The sequence below is a fragment of the Lycorma delicatula genome, chromosome 2, assembly GCF_047948215.1.
Source record: "Lycorma delicatula isolate Av1 chromosome 2, ASM4794821v1, whole genome shotgun sequence".
NCBI lineage: Eukaryota > Metazoa > Arthropoda > Insecta > Hemiptera > Fulgoridae > Lycorma > Lycorma delicatula.
The window spans coordinates 66,018,626-66,040,440 of record NC_134456.1 but is presented as its reverse complement, the minus strand read 5'-3'; the positions used below and the strand labels follow the sequence as shown (position 1 = coordinate 66,040,440).

The 21,815-nt window shown below is 25.6% G+C and overlaps 2 protein-coding genes across 2 annotated transcripts; both read right to left on the bottom strand.

Moving 5' to 3' along the window:
• Positions 1–274: 274 nt before the first annotated feature.
• On the bottom strand, positions 275–5,998 carry LOC142320194 (uncharacterized). Its single transcript, XM_075357879.1, has 3 exons — positions 5,962–5,998; positions 2,184–2,468; positions 275–810 (listed from the first exon to the last, which is right to left on the bottom strand). The coding sequence occupies exons 1-3, from the start codon at positions 5,968–5,970 to the stop codon at positions 367–369; spliced, it is 738 nt and encodes a 245-aa protein (XP_075213994.1). The 5' UTR covers positions 5,971–5,998; the 3' UTR covers positions 275–366.
• An 8,692-nt stretch (positions 5,999–14,690) lies between these two features.
• LOC142319884 (larval cuticle protein A3A-like) lies at positions 14,691–20,102 on the bottom strand. The gene is made up of 3 exons (XM_075357558.1): positions 20,094–20,102; positions 16,653–16,829; positions 14,691–14,957 (listed from the first exon to the last, which is right to left on the bottom strand). Exons 1-3 carry the CDS (start codon positions 20,100–20,102, stop codon positions 14,691–14,693), a joined length of 453 nt encoding a protein of 150 aa, XP_075213673.1.
• Positions 20,103–21,815: the final 1,713 nt, after the last annotated feature.

Below are 21,815 nucleotides of genomic sequence, written 5' to 3'. Positions count from 1 at the left end.
ATTTAACACAATGTGTAATTTTACGGCGCGATCTGCTCATGACTACACATATTTACGAGTTTAATAATTACTTTAAATTTTTTAAAGATACATACTGTTTGTAAAGTATGTAAATATTATTTATTGTACTCAATTTATCAATAATCATTGCTACAATGATAAATGATATGTTATAAACTAAAATTTAATACTAAATTTCTTCGGAATTCAACAGAAATGTAAAAAGAGTAATTTACAGGTAGTTAAAATATACTATACAACAAAATATGTACAAAAGATTATTTATTTACTTATAAATATAATTACAAACAACATAATATATAAATACAAAAAATGAGCAATTAATGTGGATTGAAAAAAGGTAATTTAATAATGGTAACCAGAAGACTGTGGAAGACCGTATGACGATGAAGGGCGTGAAAAACTTCCACCACGTCCTCCAGAGTAACCTCCACCGACAGCACTTCCAGAATAACCTCCTACCCGCCCGGTATAACCTCCGCCGACTCCTCCAGCATAACCACCGCCGACTCCTCCAGCATAACCTCCACCAACTCCTCCAGCATAACCTCCACCAACTCCTCCGGCATAACCTCCACCGACTCCTCCGGCATAGCCTCCAGTGTAAGAAACAACTGGTTTGTAACCGTTCTCATCGGCTGTATATTCAACCTTTTGTTTTCTACCATCGGGAAGGAGTACATAATAAACACCCTGGGCTGATTCATACTTTCGGCTTTCTTGGTGACCAAATTCTACATTGTATTCGGGAGCTAAAACGTCATATTGGAAAGCATAGTTTGCTGGTTCCTGGAACATCAAATATATAGATTCTATTAGTTTAATGTTACAAATAATTCTGAGAAATTAAGAGCTATCCAATTTAGTAATGTAAATAGTTGCAAATTGCGTTATCATGATATTAAAATTTCTTTATTATAAAAGATCAGATATAATTTTTAAATTTTGATGATGGCGAGTGATTTGTTATGAATATACCACAAACTTGTCTCTTACACATCACATTATATGAAATTCATTTTTCGAGCAATATTAAGAATTAGATGGAATTTTAAATTTAGAATATGACTATAAGTAAATGTTATGAAAATGTTATAACCAAAAATTATGATAATGTTGAATTTATCTTTTAATATCATATGTACGCTACCCACTCCAAACAGATTCAGAAGCATTCTGCTAAAATTTGTCAGCAAAATAAAATAATTTTCAAAAATGACTCATGCATGGTTAAATATTAATATAATAGTGTTTAGAATATATCTTTAAAAAATGTAGCTAATACAAAACATATAATTATGTATATATATATATATATATATATATATATATATATATATATATATATATGTATAAAATTATTAAGTTGAAAAGATCATTTTCTGTCATTTCTTTGGTAATTTCCTTTCAGTAAATAAGTTTGTTAGATAATTTTTTTATGGTACAAAAATATAAGTATTACATTACATAAAAATATCTCAACTTCTCTAATAACAATGAATACATCAACAAAAAATAGAATTTTTATATTTAGAATGTCTAGAAATCAGTTTATTATGTTATAGAGGCAAAATATATTTTAAGGAAAATAATTATTGAAAAAAGTTTTTTTTATTATGTTGCATTAATAAAATTTCTGAAGAAACACAAATGAGTACAAGCATTTTATTGCTTTTAAATTATTTTATTTAATTTTATGAGTAAAATATGTTATATAAAATGCTATTATTTGCTTAAAAAAATTTAGAAAATTATTAAAATTATAATCTCTTAAAATAATTCATAGAAGTAATTCATAATTTAGAAATTATCATATTATTTTTATAAAAGCTATTATCTTTTTAACAATGAAATTTATAATAATTTATTACTGATATTATTATTTATAAATTTATTTTTCGTGATAAAACTCACTTACCATGTCAAATTGAAAGCAAAAGCTATTTAAAAAATTTACTTTAATATTTTCTTTAATTTATAAGAAACAAATTCTATTCTATTACTCTTTATTTTTATCAAAAACAATAGAAATTTTAAATTCATCGGTTATAAAAGTAATTAAATGATCAAGTAATTAATATATTTTTGCATCAAAACTTTTAACTTTGGTATTTATAATTTATTAAGTAATAAAAAATAATTTAAAGACGGATAATGCTTACTGATTGATCATCACCCTTGTAGTAACCACCACCTGGAGCACCATATGAACTAGATGGAGCGCCGTACGAACCGGATGGTGTTCCGTAAGAGGATGAAGGAATATTAACAGATGGTGTTCCGTATGATGAGCTTGGTCTCGCAACACCAAAACCTGAACCGAATGATGTTGAAGGAGCACCGTATGTACTTGATGGAAATCCAACACTGGTCTGTTGAGCTGGTAAATATCTTCCAACTGGAGGTTCGGCAACAGCAATTAATGCCATAGATAAGACAATTATTATCTGGAAAAAATTAATTCACATAAAAATTAATATGCAATCATAAAAACGCAAAAAAAGGATTACGTATAACAAATTTGTACTCATGAAGTACAAGATACTAAATAAATAGTAACAAATTTCTTATTTACTTTAGATGCAAGAACACATAAGTTATTATCAGTTTCACCGACGTGAAAATCACCGGCAATTTTTACTGAAAAACTAAAAATCTGTATTTCCATAATTTTGGAAACAGACAACTAGTTAATTTATCCTTTAGGAATTATATATTATATAATTATATATACAACTAAATAGCCATTTATTCACTTCCCGGACAAATTTACTGAGCAAAAAGCTCAAATATAAAATGAGTAGTTTTTGCACGGTTTGAATAGCCCTTTCTTATATATATCTTTACGCATATCTACTGTTCAGCATTAAAAAATAAATACTTTTTGATCAGTTTTTTATGTACAGAGTTGTATTACTCCTACATAATTTTAAGTAATGTAGAGTTAATTTTTCATTCAGAAATGTAGTTTTTCGGTATGCAGCCAAAAATAAAAATATAATAAAAGAGTTTGAAATGGCAACTAAAAATGGATTATATCACAAGAAAACTCATTATTTACCAAGAACTCCTATCTAGAGTATTGAATAAAAGAAATTGCATAAATATAAATATATATTTTTTTTTTAATAAACAAAGATTTGAATCATTTTCAAACGCAATTTCACAATAAATTTATTATAAGATGTATAGTGACATAAAAGTAACAGTAATGCAAAATTTAGGATATAAGAATTTTAGAAATATAGAAATGATTAGACAGAGAATAATAATAATAATAGATTTCAGATCTCAACAAATCGAAAGAATGAAGATGAAAGATATCTAAACAGCCCAAAATAAATAATCTAATAAAATTAATAATAATAAATAATTTCACTAACATACACTTATCTAAAGATAAAAAAGAATATTTTTAACATAGTTTATAAATTTATTTTGTAGTAGTTACATTATTTAAAATTATTTTTATAAAATATTGTATGTAATTAATGAAAAATTAAAATTGTTTTTTTCTCTAAGTTTTCCAGCTACTGCCGGGTCTAGATATGTGCGTATATGCAGGTTCAATTACCGCTAATGGCGTGCCAGGCCTGACGTAGCTAAGTATAAGTGTAAATGTACCGGTAACATGTAGTCTGGAACCGACTCAGGTCGACCACTCCTGAGACGTGTAGTTAATTGCAACCCAACCACCAAAGAACACCGGTAGTCTAGCATTCAATCCATATAAAAGCAACTGCCTTTACTACAAGGATTCGAACATTAAAACTCTCAACTTCGAAAAATCAGTTGATTTTGCTATGACGGGTTTAACTACCAGATTAACCCAGCAGGTAATGAAAAATTTACACATTTAATGAAAAATATATTAATATTTTTTTTTTTAAATTGGTTTTATAGATTAATCGATATTTTTCTTAAAAAACGACCTAATACGTTGTTCAATATATATATATATATATATATATATATATATATATATATATATATCGTTCGTGTAACGATATGTAGATTATTATTTAAATAAATAAAATTATTATTATTATTATTGAATCCGAAATTATGCAACTCACTAATACGCTCAGACACAATAAATATAGCAGTATCCTCTTCATGGGTTAGTGAAATTGAAATTAAATATTGAAGGGGTTTTCACTCATATTTTATGAACCCAACAAGAAACCTTTTTTTAAATAAAGTCAATTTTTTAAGGCTAAAAATAGGAATTTATCTGACTAACCGAATAAATGCTATTTTTCCCCATCTCTTATACATAAACTTTGCCAAAAAGTGCAATTTTATTTATTTCAATTAAAATTTTAGCTAAAGGGATTTTTAATTTAAAAATAAAAATTGGTTTTTACATCTTTTCGTTTTATTTAACATCTCTATCTTTCTTGGTTGAACGTAAAGTTTTAAAATAAAGATTTAAACAACCGTACAAAGAAAACATTTCTAAAAATTCCACTCATAGGTAATGAGTAAAGATAGTATATTCATCCTGCAATAGGAAAGTGTACATAAAAACTCTCTATTCTTATAAATGAAGATTTTTCTCAGTTATTATTATTTTATTATTAATATTGTATACTATAAAACTTGTTCTGTATTCTAAGTAACGCGTTAATAATAAATAAAATTGTAAACAATATTTGTATATATATATATATATATATATATGGTAAATTTTTATAATTAATTAAAAAGGGATTTTTTTTGAGTCGCCAGTCATTTTACTGGCTTTTACAATTTTTTTCTGTTCTTTGCTAATGTTTTAACCTGAACTTAATTAGGTCTCCTACGTCCTACCTTCTCAGCTATCTGTTTTATAAACTCTAGTCTTTGTTTTTCGCTATAATTTTTATTACTAATTAATTATGTAACAAGTTAATGAAATATAATAATAAAAATAGGAACGTTTGAGATTTCTTTATCGGAAAAAAATAATACCTTACTAAAAAAATACAGAATTGGTAACTAAATTCTTTACAACTGAATAAAAAAATTCTTTTTCATCGTGTAAGAAATCATATAAAAAAAACTTAATTATAAATTATTCATATATGTAGCAATAAACATATTTATATAAAATATAAGTATATTAAAATATATAGTTATATTAAAATATGAGATATATATATTAAATATTAAGGTATGTTTATACCAAAGTATTTAAAATATTTTATTAATGTTAAGAAAATTAATATGTATTAGAAAAAAAAATTTAAGTCACTTGGAGACATAATCTTGTTTAACTTAATATTTCACAGAAATTCAACAATTTTTTTTTTTTAATTTTAACAAAATCTATTGTAAATAGACTGCCAAAGTATTCAACAGTTAGGCTACTCATCTTATTCTCAAACTAAATATTCATGAGATAGTGTTGTTAATTGAATCCCAAAAACGTTAAATTTATCTGACCCTTTTAATATATTTTAATCTGGGTTCTAGTATCCTAATATCCCCTGGGTCCTAGTAGATAATAACAGATATATTGTATGCATGCGTGAGTTTACACCATATATATATATATATATATATATATATGTGTGTGTGTGTGTGTGTGTGTGTGTGTGTGTGTGTGTGTGTTTGGGTGTGGGTGTATAAAATAAAACGGCGAGTAAAATTTTGAAAACTTTTTCCTACTTTGAATTTACTTATTTTTAAATTGTTTTATATAGAAAAAAATGTATACTTAGAGTGAAATTAAGAACATATTTTACGTCAAGTGATGATAGGATTTTATTTTAGCCTTTTACGTAAAAATCCTGAATGCGCATGTTAAATAATACATCTATCCGTAAGTAAAGATTAGAATCCACCTTACTGTTATAAAAATCCTACTGTATATCAGGTTGATGCATACAAGTTCGTTTTTACGATCCGTTTAGCAAATGATAACAGCGTGTTATCGAACGCGAATTATCTTCTTACCTTAGCCATGTCGGTCCAGTGAGAAGGTTGGAAGATGGACGAGTTGAAATGAGTGACCACAGAGAATAAGATGTTGGTATTTATAGAGCAGTGAAGACTTTAGTCACCCCGGTGGAGGGGGAGTTATATCCCTGTTGTTGCATCAGTCGGTAAGTTTAACGGATTCATAAGGACAGAGCTTCCAGCTCCCGCCCTCGAGCATACTAGAGCAATGACGTCACCATTCTTATGTTGTCAATGTGTATTACACGTTGCAATTCTCATTTATTTTATAACCATTAAATATTTATACCCTATTGATGGTAAAAATTATTTTTTGCTGCAACATAACTACCATTCTTTTTTATATAAATTAAAAGTCATATAATCACGAATAATTTTTACTTTCAAGAGAACCAAGGAATTTTTTAATTTATTAAAAAAATTTATTAAACAGAAAAGCATTAACCGATTAATTACTTAAAAATATGTTTGCTTCAACATCATGGATTAATATATAATAAATTCAACGTTATATAACGAATTAGATTATTTAAAAAACCTTTAAGCACAGCGTAACATTAAACAATTAATGTTTTAGCATTAGTAAATTTGCAAAGCTAATGTATGGCAACATAATGAATCTTTACGTTAGTCAACAGAAAAAAAAATTCTTATTCGACCTATGTATTATATTTTTTTCTTTTTATTCTTCACAATATGGATATCAATGATTCTTTTTGTAGAGAAAGCTCCATTGTAAGTTTTTTCCAGACAATATGTAGAAGATTTTTTTAAATGTAGATTAATTTGTTCTCATAGACTACTTGATATTTATAATTCTTTGTCATCATTGCTTAGTAGTGGGTTGTTAGACGGAAATGATCCTTAATTCATCCGAATATTAAAAGTATTTTCGCACAAAAGCTCAAAATAATGAGTTAGCAAAACTTGGAGTAGAAAATATAAGTAAATTTTTTAACTTGATAAAAACATAAATGTAAAATTAAAAAATACTTATGTGCATATATTAAATAAATATAGGTTACTTTGTTAACAGGCTTTTTAACTCGCTTCATTGAATTCCTTTTCATATTCGCAGATTGTCTCTTTTAAGCTTTATTGCGAATAGTTTTTTTTTTTTGTTGCTGGGTATACTTTAATTTTAAAAAATAATAAAACAAAATATTTACAAAAAAATAAAATAAAATTTTTACAAAAAAATAAAATAAAATTTTTACAAAAAAATAAAATAAAATTTTTACAAAAAAAAATTATAATAAATAGGTTTCACAAAAAAGCTGTGAAGGTAAAAATCTTCACAATTTTTCTTAAATATCAATTTCAATCTTAAAATTTGCACCAATGTAAGATTATTTAAGTCAAAATTGAAAAAAGAATTTAAATACATTTTTTATCTTTCGTGCAGTTTCATAAGCTGATTTTAGTTTTTCCTAAATTAATATTTAATTTGAGAAAATTCTTAATTCTTTTTTTTAAATTCCGATTTTTCAACTGTTTAGATACTTTTTCTGAGGATTATATTTCTACACACAAATTTTCAATCTACCAGAGTAGAACTCGTATTTATGAAAACTTCTCAAATTTTATTTTCAATTATTTTCTCATTTAATATATTGTTCTCTAAAATGTATCACTTTTCTATATAGTCAGAAATTATTCCCCTCGTAATGTTGGAAGTGCTCTAAAAAATAACTTTTAAAAAGAGTTTTGTATAAAACACACTGGTCATCCTACACCTTGTTAAGTCAGAGCTTTGAATTTATAGAGGTTTTGCCATAAATTCCAGGAAAACTGTCGCAAAATTCCGTCCGACTATTTTACGAAATATTTTAAAAAATTAGGTCTTTATTCTATAAAAATATTTAATTAAAATTAATGTATTATACTTTCTATTTTTTCTTTGTAAAACATAAAAATAAAAGGCTTTTTAAAAACCTTTGAAATAAGTTAAATAAAACCGATTTTAATAAGACAAAAAATTATGTTTTTTAATCAGTTTTAAATTTCTATGTTTGGAGCAGGACACAATTAATGTTAATTATGTGACGAACTTAATTTTAGTTTTATTTTAATGTTAAGACAGTTTTATATTTTTAAGGTGTATTTTATTGAAGACATTTCTAATTTTTTTTTTTTAATGTGTTTTGTTGAATTTTTTTATTTTACTTAAGCTTGTAGGAGTAAAAAATCTGCCAGTATAATGAAAACTCATCAAAAAAATAGTCGTTTCTTTTGATAAATATAAAAATGTAATGCAAAGAAACATAACAAAGAAATTACTACCGAACACGAGCTAAGGCAGAATTATCTTATTTATTTTTATCTCTAGAATTCAGGAAAAATATTTTTTTTTAATTTAAAGTTTTCTTTAAAGATTTCTTATAAAATTAAATGATATAAACTAATAGTACTCCAACACGCGCACGCACACACACACACACACACACACACACACACACACACACACACACACACACACACACACACATATTGAGTTTGTCCATAATTGTTTTTTCAAATCATTTTTTAATTTGCTTATTACATTTAATACTCGTCTACACAAACTTCTAATCCGTTCTTAAACTTTGGCAGGAAAATATTTTGAATATCAAAATAACATCAGGCTGTATATTATTATGCTGTTACAGTTTAATATTAGGTGATAGTGACTACAGAAAATCTTTAAATCATCTTCGTGGACCGTATATTATTTCATTCAACTGATTATATTATATGATATAAAATCTTACTGCAGGACCACTAGCTTCTTCAAAATAGAAAAAAAATCAGTCCATATGGTCGAGGTTTGATCATACGTAAAAGAATCATATAGATCGTATTGATAGCCTCTCTTTTCTTCGATTCAGTTAAAAAAGAAAACATTTTTTGTAAATTTGTTGAAAAAAATGAATTCGTAAGATAGAAACACAATTTTCAATCAAAAAATATTTAAAAAATTATAATAACCGTTTTTCAAATACAAAGTTATCAGCATCTGAATCACCCTTGAAGTTCTTACCTTCATTATATTTTTCCAATTCTTGTTAGCCATGGATTTTTTCTTATGCGTTATTGAGATTAAAAGAATAATTACTTGAAAAATTACTGATATTTAAAAAAAAATTAAAACAGTTAAGATAATTGTGTAACAATAGACTATAAATAAAAATATCATAAACGTAAATTTACTGCAGAAAATACTAGTAAAATTGATTTTATAATCTTTGTACGTAAAAATATATATATATATAAAAAGGAAAATATAATAAATAAAGTACATAAATTTATGGATAAACAGCAGACTTATATGCAGCTGAAGGAAATTATTCTCAGCAGATTGATAATATCCTCTAGAATTATTGATTATTAATCTACAGCCAGCCAGATTGATAGACAGTATACTAATTTTTTTTTTTTTTTTTTTTTTTTTTGGTTAATTTACTTAATCTATTTTATGGATGAACAAAATAATAACTACTATGGGTGAAATAACTTCTGTTTTCCTCATGACCAAGCTCTTACCTGTACTCCGGAGATAGAAATATCTTACTAAATATCATACTCTGATAGGTGCTTTAATTTAAAACAAAAATAGATTATAGGACAGATAAAAATAATAACCGTTTTGTCATATAAACGGAATTACAGGGTAGAGATTTTTGATAAAACTACGAACTACGAAATACAAAACACACAAAAGAAAATAAAAATTGCAAAATTTAAAATTAAAAAAAAAAACAGATAGAAACAAAGAAAAACTATTAAAAAAATAAAGAATCGGGGAAATTTTTCTTTAAAGATTTCTTATAAAATTAAATGATATAAATTAAAAGCACATCATCCTAAATTTTAACAGGACAACTGAGGAATTGATTCCACTAATACCTTCTTCATAACCCGAAATATATTAATTTATATCAGCACACCGAAATGCAGGTGATATTCAACCCTACAAATGATGAATTCGATTCTGTTCATCACAAAAACAGGCTATATAATGAGTATAATTAATTTACTCTGGTACTCTTTGGTAATATAATTTACTATGGTATCTCAGGTGCTTTACATTATGAAAGCTACATTAAAGACTGCGACAAAACGTGTAAAGTGACAATTCACCTTACCTCTTGTTTAGAGAAACAGTGCATATATACACTACTAACTGTACTAAGTAGGGGGCATATTTTTTTATTAAATATATCAATTTTTAAATTTTAAACCCTGTTAAATGAAACTTTTTAATATAAAAAAAAAAAACGTTTCTACATAATTATCGAAAATAATAGATCTTTTACGGAAAATTTTATTTTTAACAAATTTAAAAAAAACTGTTTACCAAGAATTATTAATTATTAAATATTCATAATTAAACATTATTACCTTTTTAACATTAAATTTTGTTTTAATTGAATGAAATTATAATTTATATCCTTCATATGGAGTCGTTTTTTACTTCCTTGTACGAAATAAAGAAAGTATTGTGATCCCGAAAAATTCCGGTTTCCAGATTTCAACGGAAACATCCATTTTGACCATACCTCAATCCATTTTGACTAGTTTCGGCGTGACGGCTGTGCGTACGTATATACGTATGTATCTCGCATAACTCAAAAACGATTTACCGTAATATCTAGTTGTGCACCTTCCCCTTTTGATTGCAATCGATTGGACCAAAAGTGTCCAAAAATGTCCAAAATCAAAATCTTTTGGATTGGACTTTTTCTTAACTGCAGTAATAAGCTCTCATTGAGAGATTTTCAACGATATATCATAAGTGGTACTTATTTTCATTGGTTCCAGTTATAGCCAAATAAAATTTTAATTAATGAAATATTTGGATCTTACAAGGGGAAAGCATATCGGTTCAAATCCATTTCATCTCCTTTTTTTAACTTTTTTTTTAATTTAAATATATTGATTTTTCCGACCCCCATGGCGCGAGTGGTAGCGTCCGGCCTTTCATCCAGAGGTCCTGGGTTCGAATCCCGGTCAGGTATGGCATTTTCACACGCTACAAAAATTGTCATTGATCTCATCCTCTGAAGTTATACCTAACGATGGTCCCGGAGGTTAAAAAAGGGATTATATTGATTTATAAAAAAAATTTCAATAAATAATTCAATAAAAATAAAAAATTGAAAAATATCAGAAGTTATTAACGAAGTAAAATTTTATGTACGTCTCATTTAAAAAAATATAATATGTGATTTAATAGGCGTACAAGGAAGTCCATGTGGTGTTCGCATCGGTTTTTTTTCATGAATTATTGAATTATTAATTTAACAAAATACTTAATAGCTTATTATTCTCTAATCATAATAATATATGAAATAATTAATTTCTATTAACCCTTTTTTTAATATAACTTGTTACTGGATCCTAAGATAAAGTATACTTTAATTGTACAACTAAAATCTTTTACAAGGTCTTATTTATAAACCGGTAAATTTCTCCCTAATAATTAAAAAGTTTTTAAAAATAATTAAAAAACTTTTCTGCTTTTTTTTAAGGAGAAAGAAACTAACAGTACTAAAATGTTCAGTCCATTAAGAAAAATTTATAAAATGACATTAGGGTTTAATAAAAAAATTTTGTAATATTTTTATAATTATTTACTTTTTTATTCATTATTTCAAGTATCCAAATTTATCTGTTGTATTTTAAATGTTGTAACCTAGAAATTTTTTAATAAATTTTAATATCTGTGTACATATTTTTTTCTATTTATTTTTAATAAAAAGGATATTTACTTTAAGCTTACATAAGAATTTTACGTAAATTTTTTTTTTAAATACTTACCTAATTTTTTTTTATTCATATTTCGCTTGAAAATTAAGTAAATTTGTACTTAATTATATATTATCAACGTGCAAGCAGTAGATAAAGCTGTTTAAATTAAATCAAATGTAGCTTACGGAATAATGGCCTACGTAATAAAAAAAATTTTAAAGATAATTTTGGAATACGTAGGATATCACTTTACGTCATTTTTTAATGATATCATCAAAAATTTGGGTGCAAGCAATAAATGTAATGTTTTATAAGCATTATTCAAAGAAACGTTAAATAGTTATTTTTTATTTATAGAATTTATTCACTTTCATAATGTAATTCAAGTGAGTTGTAAGTGAACTGGGTTTTTTCATTTGAGAGATGACATTTCTTCTTACACAATTTCATACGGATATAATGTAATCATACAGTTCCTGCTAAAAGGAAGGTTAACTGATTAAATATTCATTTTCATATCAAAATAACTTTTAAGTAGTTTTATTTTACTTCTAAGGGTAAAACTTAAAATATTTCCTAAAACCAAAATAGAATACCAACGAATTTCAAGTCGGTGTTCTCATTGTTTTCTTTTTATCGATTGGCTTTTAAACCTCGTAAGACTGACGAAAAGTTATTTTCGACGAACACAGATCTGAAATTTTCTGTTTTTCTATTAATTTGCAATTCGTGTATATTTTCTCATAGAAACTACCGATCGTAGCACTAAAAAAGAAAAGAAAAAACCTTTTAAGTTACTGAGAAATGTGTACTTATAAAATTATCTCTGTCTACCGACTTAAAAAAAATATTGTTTATCTTACTCAAGTAGATAAATACCAAAAAATAATCCAAGTAAAAATAGTAAATTTCAAAAAATTAATTAAATTTATCAAATAGTTGTTTTACTAAAATAAATGTATACATAATTCTTGATAGTTATAATTAAGTTAAATTAAAAAAAAAACAGTTGTGTGACCCAATTTGTGGTATTTATAAAAATATAATTTACATATTAATAACAAATAGTAAACGATTAATTATGAGTAAGATGGCAAATCTCATTCCCTACAACCTGGTAGTGCCATAACATATGAAACCTTTCAAAGAGATGATTCTCAAGAGATCAAGACATCTCTCTCAAAGGGAAATTGAATCGTGTGAAATGCCAACAGACTAAGTTACGTTAAATTAACCTATTCCCATAATTAACGGTCGTTAAACAGAACTGAGAGTATTTTAGCCGCTTACTGTTGACATGAATGATTATATAAATAATAACCCCAATTAGAATTCGTAAATTGTTCTTGTTCGTTCTCAGTTAAACCCATATTGAAACAGTGCGAGAAATTTAACTCCAACGCTCAGAGTGCATTGATAAAATTGTGCATTCAGATTCAGTTAAAAGTAGTAGTAATTAATCTAATTTTAACCTAAGTAAATACGAATAATTTAAACACAACAATAAACGGTAATGATAATTGTTCTCACAAATAACAAATTAAATATTATCACATCTAAAAACTCGAATTCGTGTGAGAAGTTTATTTCATAACATAGTTAAATAAAATATTATTTAATAATGAAATTAAGAGTAAATATATTTTTTTTAAATAACTACGGAAAACCCAAATTTAACTTCTTTTTTTTTAATTTACGACGGTTGGTATAATTAATCAAACGGCAAACTATTCAAATGGCGTATAGAAATAAGAACATCTTTTTGTCTAGACATTCATATTTTTTCGATGTAAAGATTAAAAAAGAAAAAGAGATTATTTGACGTAAAGGGTAAAACACTATAAATATGATATATCTATATTGGCATTATCAATGTACATCATCATCATACTTCTACATGACATAAACTACATTGTACTATATTTCTAATGTAAGTACTGTATTTATAAGACAACCGACTTCAATTACTATAACTTTACTTATCTCATAACTACTTACATCATCTTACGTTATTTCATCGCTATTTTACTGCTTACTTTATTTCGTCTCTTAATTTTTAGGTTGTTTTACTGTTCTTTCTTATGCAGCTAGTGATGGTTTAATCAGTGCTAATGTTTGATTTTGTATTAAATTAAAATTATCGATAAATATAAATAATCAATAATTTTACTTATTAAATGCAGCAAAGTAACTCAGTCGCTATCAGCAAATTGTGATTGTCATCAATCAAGGACCGGTTTAAGTTGCTTATTCTGTGTATTCATATAAACACATATTAAAATCTTCTTTTTTTTGAACTTCACAACTTTTTATTTATTTAGATTCATAGATCTAAAACGCTATGAATCTTTGTTTTTTTTTAGGTTTTTATATATTTTGCGATTTTATTAGACAGAGCGCAGTAGTTTGACTTTTTCTATGAAAATTCATTCAGCATTTACCTAACTTATGAAATAAGATGCGCTATATATTAAATATAAAACACCAATAATCAGTGAATATGAAACAATAATAACGCATCATCTTAATAAATATTTAAAGTCAACTCTTAAGTAAACTATACATCTAAAATGACTTTAAATGTCCGAGTGTAACTGTAAATTTTTTATATGTTCAAACTTTTCTGTAAAAAGAGATCAACATCTAAAATTCTTTGCAGATAAAAGATTAAACACTTCGATAGTATTAATCGAGGAATAAATTTACAGTTATGATAGCAAAGTTTCTGTTTTTTTCTTCTTACTTTATTTATTTATATTTTAAATAACCAGTCGACAGAATACTGTTTTTAAATCAATTAAATTTTATAATAAATTAAATCATTTATCACATAAAAAATAATTTTAATATGAAAGTAAAATAATACGAACACAATTTATTAAGTATAAAATGATAAGCGTTTATAAGTGTACAAATATACAATTACAAGAAACAATTATTTAAAATAAATACAATTATATAAAACAATCTTCCGCTTATGAATGATGTGTCGGTGTTCAGTAATAACCTGGTGGTCCATATGCTAGAGCAGGATTCCTAGCAGATGCTCCTGCACCAAAGGCTCTATGTGTGTCAATGACAGAAATTTGTGGTTTATAACCACCCTGATCGGCTGTGTAATGTATCTTTAATTTCTTTCCATCAGGAAGTAGAACATAATAAGCTCCATGAGCTGAATCACCTTGTCTGCTCTCCTTATGACCGTTTTCTACGTTATATTCTGGCGCCGAAACATCATACTGGAAACTGTAATTCGGTGGTTCCTGAAATAGTATATAATCTTAATATAATTGTTCGGGAAATAAAAACTAAAATCATTTTAGTTTTTATTTAATCAATATAAATATGAATAACCAATATCCATGATAGAATAATTATAATTGAATTTTTTGCGGTATTTTTTATCCAGTTCCAAACCTAACTACTACGAAAAAAAGACAAAATCTTTTTTTTTATGTAGAGAATTTTTTAGTTGAAATCTTTACGGTGTAATTTTTGTTTCTTATGAGAATAAAGTAAATCAATAAGAAGTAATATATCAAGAGCTTAAAATTAAAAATTATTTTGAAAAATGTTCCCAAGGGAATAAGTTTCAAAATGAATAAATATAGTGTTTTATGTTACTTTATGCATATAGTTTAAAACTTAAAGAATATTATTAACAAGGAAGTTTTTATTTTTCAGTTACGTAATATATATATTAAACAACCAAAAATCATCCAAACGATTACTTTTTGAAGCCGAAATTACTACTTTATTTTTTTATGTAGTTTTTACTACAATAAAACCGAGATACAAAAATGGTTTGATTAAATTAAATACAATTTTTTTTAGGGAATTAACATCATTATTTCCCACTGAAGAGAAATATTTCTGTCCCCATAAAGCCATTCTATAAAAAAAACCCTTACTAAATTATGTTATTCGGAGGGTTACCAATCCACTTACAGATACTCAGCCAAGATTGCTGACTGAAATTTTTTTGCTGAAATTTTTTAATGATCTTAAAAATATTTTAATTTATTTTACGTTATTTTCACGGATATGAAATCATAAAATTTTTGAAATCAATAATAATATCATAATAATCGATATGAAATCATAAAAACTTTATTTTTGAAGAATTATTTATATACTGTAGAATTATTGATCATTTGCGAGATTTCAAATATTCATAGTAGTCCAGTAGTCTCATACATTTAAAAAAAAATCTCCTCTGAAAAATAATGGCCGTATTCTTGTTCTAAATTTAATCATAAACCTGAATTCCAACGATAGATGTCATAATTAAAAATAATTATAAATAATCTAATAAAAATATTATTATGAAATACTTTGTTTATTATTCTCCTTTCTCTAATTAATCTATTCTGATTCTGTGCATCATTGACCTCTATTATCTTCTATACTTTCGTATTATTACTCCAGAAACTCTACATTTATATGACTCAACCTCCTTTTCAGACCTACCTTCACCTTTTTATCCTCCCTCCCTAATCTGTCAAGCCCCTCCTAACCTTACTTTCATATAATTAAATTAATTTCAGTCTAAAAAAATTACAAAAATTTTTTTAATACTATAATTTTTGGATTCTATTTTATTAAATATTATTATAGAAATGAAAGGTGGAAAATATTTACTAATAAGCATTTTATGAATGAACTCTAAAATTAACAAAGCTAGTCAAGAAATGATGCCGACAAAAATTTTATAACTCTGATTTGGAAGAAATATGAAAAATGAATCATTTCTTAGAAGAGTTAATATTTTTTCTAGCATAAAATAAACTTTAGATTCAAGTTAAAGGGAAATAAACCAACTTATAAATCCGCAACAAAGTGTAAAAAAAATTCAAGAGCTTAATTATTAAAACACTAAATAATTAAAACATTTTTCTCAATTTTACCTTTGCATGCATTGAATTAAAATTATTTTTTTTTGTTGAAATAATACTTACTGATAGATCATCCTGACTTTTATAACTTCCAACTGGAACACCATAAATATAAGATGGATATGGGTATAGATTAGCCGCAGATGGAATTCCACCACCAAAAGCGGGTGGTAAATATGATCCACCAATTGGTGCATCAGCAGTAACATAAATCACCAGACATAATGTGGTAAATATTACCTGTTCATAAAAAAAATTATTAAATTTTACGTACAACTTTAGAAACAACTCCAAATTTCATTGAAACTATCTAATCGACCAGATATATTTTTTTAAGATATAAATTTTTATTATCTTAAAATACAAAATAACCAGTTTGTCAAACTACCTTCGCTGATAAATGAAGCGGTATCTTTTACGGAAGCATTAATATAACAGATAAAATAAAGAAAAGTTTGTATACTAAAATTCTTGTAACACAAAAAAAATAAATAACAGCCTCCGTGACATAGGAACTTTAGTAAAGCAAGCGTACATCCTACACTGAAGGTCCAGGGTTGAATTCTTGGCGAGGGTTTGAAAAATTGATAGTTCAACTCCAATGTGGTCACCGGTATTTGACCCCACAAAAAAATGTAAAAATTGAACTAGAGAAGAAAGTATTTTTAGTAATTAAGGTCCTTATTGTTCTTATTTTTTCCAAGTTTGTACTTTTTAAATAATATTTGTTACATCTATAGGTTACAAACACTTCATTTTGATAGTGTTTATGATTGGAATTACCAGATAAAAGTAATATCGTGTATAAGTTTCACAAAATTATAAAAGTTTTATGACAGGATTATAAAAAATAAATCAGTCCTATAGCCTAAAATTAAGGAATTGTAAAACTGTTCTCCTACCAGAATCACTATTGTTGCAGAATGTTTACACTGCTTTTTAAAACAATAAATATAAACAATAAAATAATAAATAAAAAGTAGAGAAAAGAATTCTGAGAAAATACATGGGACAAAAAATATGAAGAAAGAATTTAAAAATTTTAAAGCGAATTAAAAAATTCCAGAAAACTTAAAAAACTGAGAATTTAATTCAAAAAAGAATATTAAGACTATATGGATATTTATACAGAATGTACAACAAAAGGTTGACATAACAAATATTTGTTTTTACGAAAATAAAACCACGAAGTCAATGTGGTTCAAAAAAAGAAAATAATTTTAAACATTGAATATCTCCAAAGACAGAGCTGAATTTAAAGAATTGACAAAAGAAGCTAAGTTTCCAGTGAAAAAAAGAAAAAGTTACATACCAGAATGGATGAACGGAAGAAAGGAAAGAACAACTGAGCGAAAGAATGAAGACTTTTTGGAAAAAGAAAAATAAGTCCAAACTATGTAAACGCGATCACTAGTGGTCAGAAGAAATAAAATCCCTGTAACATTATTTTAAACTAATAACTTCTTTTTTTTAATACTTTAGCTGTTCCATAAATATCGATGAGTAAATTTATCTACTCTGGCGTCTATAAAATAAGTTTTTCTATTTTTTATAAATAAAACTGACTTCAAAACAACCGCAATAAAAGTAAAAAATAATTATTTTTCAAATCTTCTTCAAATATCTTCTTACAAATTTGGAGCTATAAACAATAAAAGTATCTTGTTAAATTAATTTGTTTTAGTTCTCTGGAATAAGGAAATTTGTATATTATTCTTACCTGATAATCAACTTTAAGTAAGTTTTTCTATTATTTTTTTTGAAAATATATTAATAATACGATTGATGTGGGCCTGTAGTAAAAACGTAATATTAATCAATCAATGATAACGACAAAAATGATGAAATATATCTTCAAATCCTCTTTGAAGACAATTAAATTTACCAATCAAAAATGTTCCTCTTAAGTTACGGGGTAAAACTTACAATGGGACTAACATAAAAAATTTCCTTTACAAAATAATGGAATCATTGAAATAAGTCAATTAAATCTTAAGGTTTAACATACATGAAAAAAATGCGGCCCAAATGAATACCTCCTTTTTTTTGAAGGCGGTTCATAAAGAAACTGGTTTTTTTTCCTAAAATCTTGATAGATTTGTAACAAAGGTTTACACACAAGACTAGAAAAAAAAAATTAACTGCTAGCATTCTTCAGAATCGCCATTGTTTAAATAATGAAGTACCCCAACGACCAAATATAATCGGTAACCCAGGAATTAAAAATTCAAACTCAGTTAAAATGAGCTAAAACTTTAATATTATCCCACAACATTGAAAGAGTAGCTTTAATAATCGACAGGAATACATAATAATAAAATAATAAATGAAACTTTACAAGGAAACTTTTATTAAAAAAAAACAAGAAAAGTTATTTTTCTTTTAAATAAAATTTAAATGAAAATTTAATTTCAATACGCAGTCATGTTAAAATGATATAATATTCAATTTTCGCACATTAATATTAAATAATATTAATGTACTAAATATCATAAACAAACGGTTGTAGACTACAAGAAACAGTAATCTAAATGGCGTAGAAATGTTCAACAATGACAAGTATTCAGGCAAAACTAAGAAAAGTGAAACTACGAAGGAGAGAAAAGGTTTTCCCTGCCTTCTTTACTAAGCCAAATATACGACCATCAGCATAGCTACTGAAATGCAAGTGACAGTCATTCCACGGCCTACCTCTAGAGCCATCATCATTACTTCTATAGAAAATAATCATTGCACCTCTTGCACCTCAAATGATTTACATCTGTTACTGCCATATTAAAGACTGGAATATATAATAAAAAGTATAAATTAAAAAATTTACGTACTCTTTTTTGAAGAAAATCATATATTACACAAACCGACTTTAATCATAAAGGAAAAACAGTATAATAAGAAATGTTTAATCTATAATTTATGGAAATAAATGGAAAACTTAATTAAGTTTATTTAACTGCTGAGTTTAGATCGCGTGCTAAAATCACTGCTAATTTACGAAACCTCTTTACACGTTTTACTTTATAAACCATTTTACATAATTACTGCCCATTTAGACTAGTTTTTTCCTTATTAAATTTCTTTATTCTACATTATTCACAACTTAGCCAAAATTTTATTTACTTATTAAACAATAATACTGATTTCAAAAAATAATTAAAAACTGATCCTACTCACTTTTTCAAATCTCCATGTCTTGAAATTGACACCAGATTAATGGTTATTAAATTATTGTTGATTGTATGATTTAAACTCGCACCACCTTTAAAGATTTTAGATTTACAGAATTAGGTTTTAGTCTTTAGTACTTTTTTTTTGAAATCGACTTTATTATCGATATTCTATTTTATTATACCACGACTACTTAACTGCATGAAAATACACCACAAAATAATGTAAATTCTTCATTAAAAGGGTTTCAGATTTTATATCAAAAAATATTTAATATTAAATATTCATAATACGTTATTTCAATATTCTGATAAAAAGTTCTTTTACCAAGTAACTTACCTTAGCCATCATGATATTCCTCTGTAAGTAATAGATGGATGATGCGATGAAACGAATACTATTGATGCGTAAGTTCTTTCAATTTATACCATAACTTATTGGTAGTGGGGAAAGGAAATTTTATTGAAATTCTTGTTTTATAAATCATTAAATATTTAATATAATCAATAAAACAAATAATTTTATAATAAAAAAATAAATTAATTAAAAAAATATTGATTGAACTTAACAATGAAGATCTTCATAAAAATTTACTGCTCCATAAAACAATTTATGTTATTGAATCAACCCAGATTTTTAATGGTAAAATACTAGGGAAATAATCTTTAGATAAAATAGTGGCGTGAAGAGCAGTAGGAATGTTTTACGTAATATGGTAATAATTTTGGATAAATATTTGTGATATGTTTTTAGACGAATTCAAAAAAAGAAGGTTTAATGATTCTTTAAATATTTTTTATGCTCGAACTTACTATCACCAAATCCATCTACTTCAATTATTTTTTTTTTTTTTTTTTTAGAGGAAAGTCCTCCGGTGGTCCAGTATTAAGTTTTTTGCAGATAATATCAGTGGAAAATTTTAGAAGATATTATTGAGAAATATTCTTTTTCAGATTTCCTTTTCTTATTTTTATCAAAAAGCTGGTTTCATTTCTTCAGTATTTCTTTTGAATATTTTTATTTTATATAAGCATCTTTTTTATTTGCAGGCCTAAAAATATTTTAAACAAAAAAAAACTTAAGTAAAATAAACTTTACAAAACAAACAGCTTTTTAAAAATGCAATAAAATGTAAAAAAAATAATAATAATACAGTAAATTTTTCTTTATTTTTCAAATGTTTAATGTAGGCTCCCGGCTAATGATTGTTATGATTTTGATAGTTTTTAATTTGGTATCAACTTCTAAAAGTAAAACTTTAAAGAATAATTGAAGAGTATTATTTTTTTACTCTTTCGTAATATTTTGAAATCATTTTTACACATGTATATTTTTTAATAAACTACATTTTTTTGCTGAAAATAACACACAAATTTTTTTCTTGCCCAGAAAAATCTTTAACAATGACTTAAAGAATGTCGAAGCCTGTCTCCTAATTTCTTAACAACTTTATTACATTATTAAACGAAACTGTACTGACAACAGAATTTACATGTATATATATATATATATATATATATACATATATATATATATATATATATATATATATAGCGGTTTTTATTTCAATAAACGACACTTCAAAAGTAAAAATCACATATCAGATTTTAATAACAATCTTTCTTTACAGTAGGATACGATCATAATTTTTTTTTAAATATAAAATATTTTTAAAAGAAAGTACGTTACATTCGTTATCAATTAAAAATTAAGCCCATCGAGCTTCAACATAATACTTGATATTAATTAAACAACAGAAAAAAATCTGATGTTGACAACATATGACTTTCTTGTACGCCTATTAAACTACATTTATACATTTTTTTTAAATGAAAAGTACATCAAATTTTATTTCATTAAAAATTTCTGATACTTTTTAATTTTTTTTTTTTATTATTATTATTATTGAATTATTATTCATGGTAAAAATTATTTTACAGTGGGAGGTTAACAATTAATAAATCAATATATTCGAATTAAAAAATTAAAAAATAGGAGGCGAAGTCTGATTTGAACCGATTTGCTTTCTCCTTGTAAGATCCAAATATTTTATTAATTAAA

Excerpts from the sequence above, each read along its gene's own strand:
- LOC142320194 (XM_075357879.1), bottom strand. Across the intron at positions 811-2,183 it reads ACAAGGGTGATGATCAATCA|GAACCAGCAAACTATGCTTT; the intron begins GTAAGCATTATC and ends TTGATGTTCCAG.
- LOC142319884 (XM_075357558.1), bottom strand. Across the intron at positions 14,958-16,652 it reads AAAGTCAGGATGATCTATCA|GAACCACCGAATTACAGTTT; the intron begins GTAAGTATTATT and ends ATACTATTTCAG.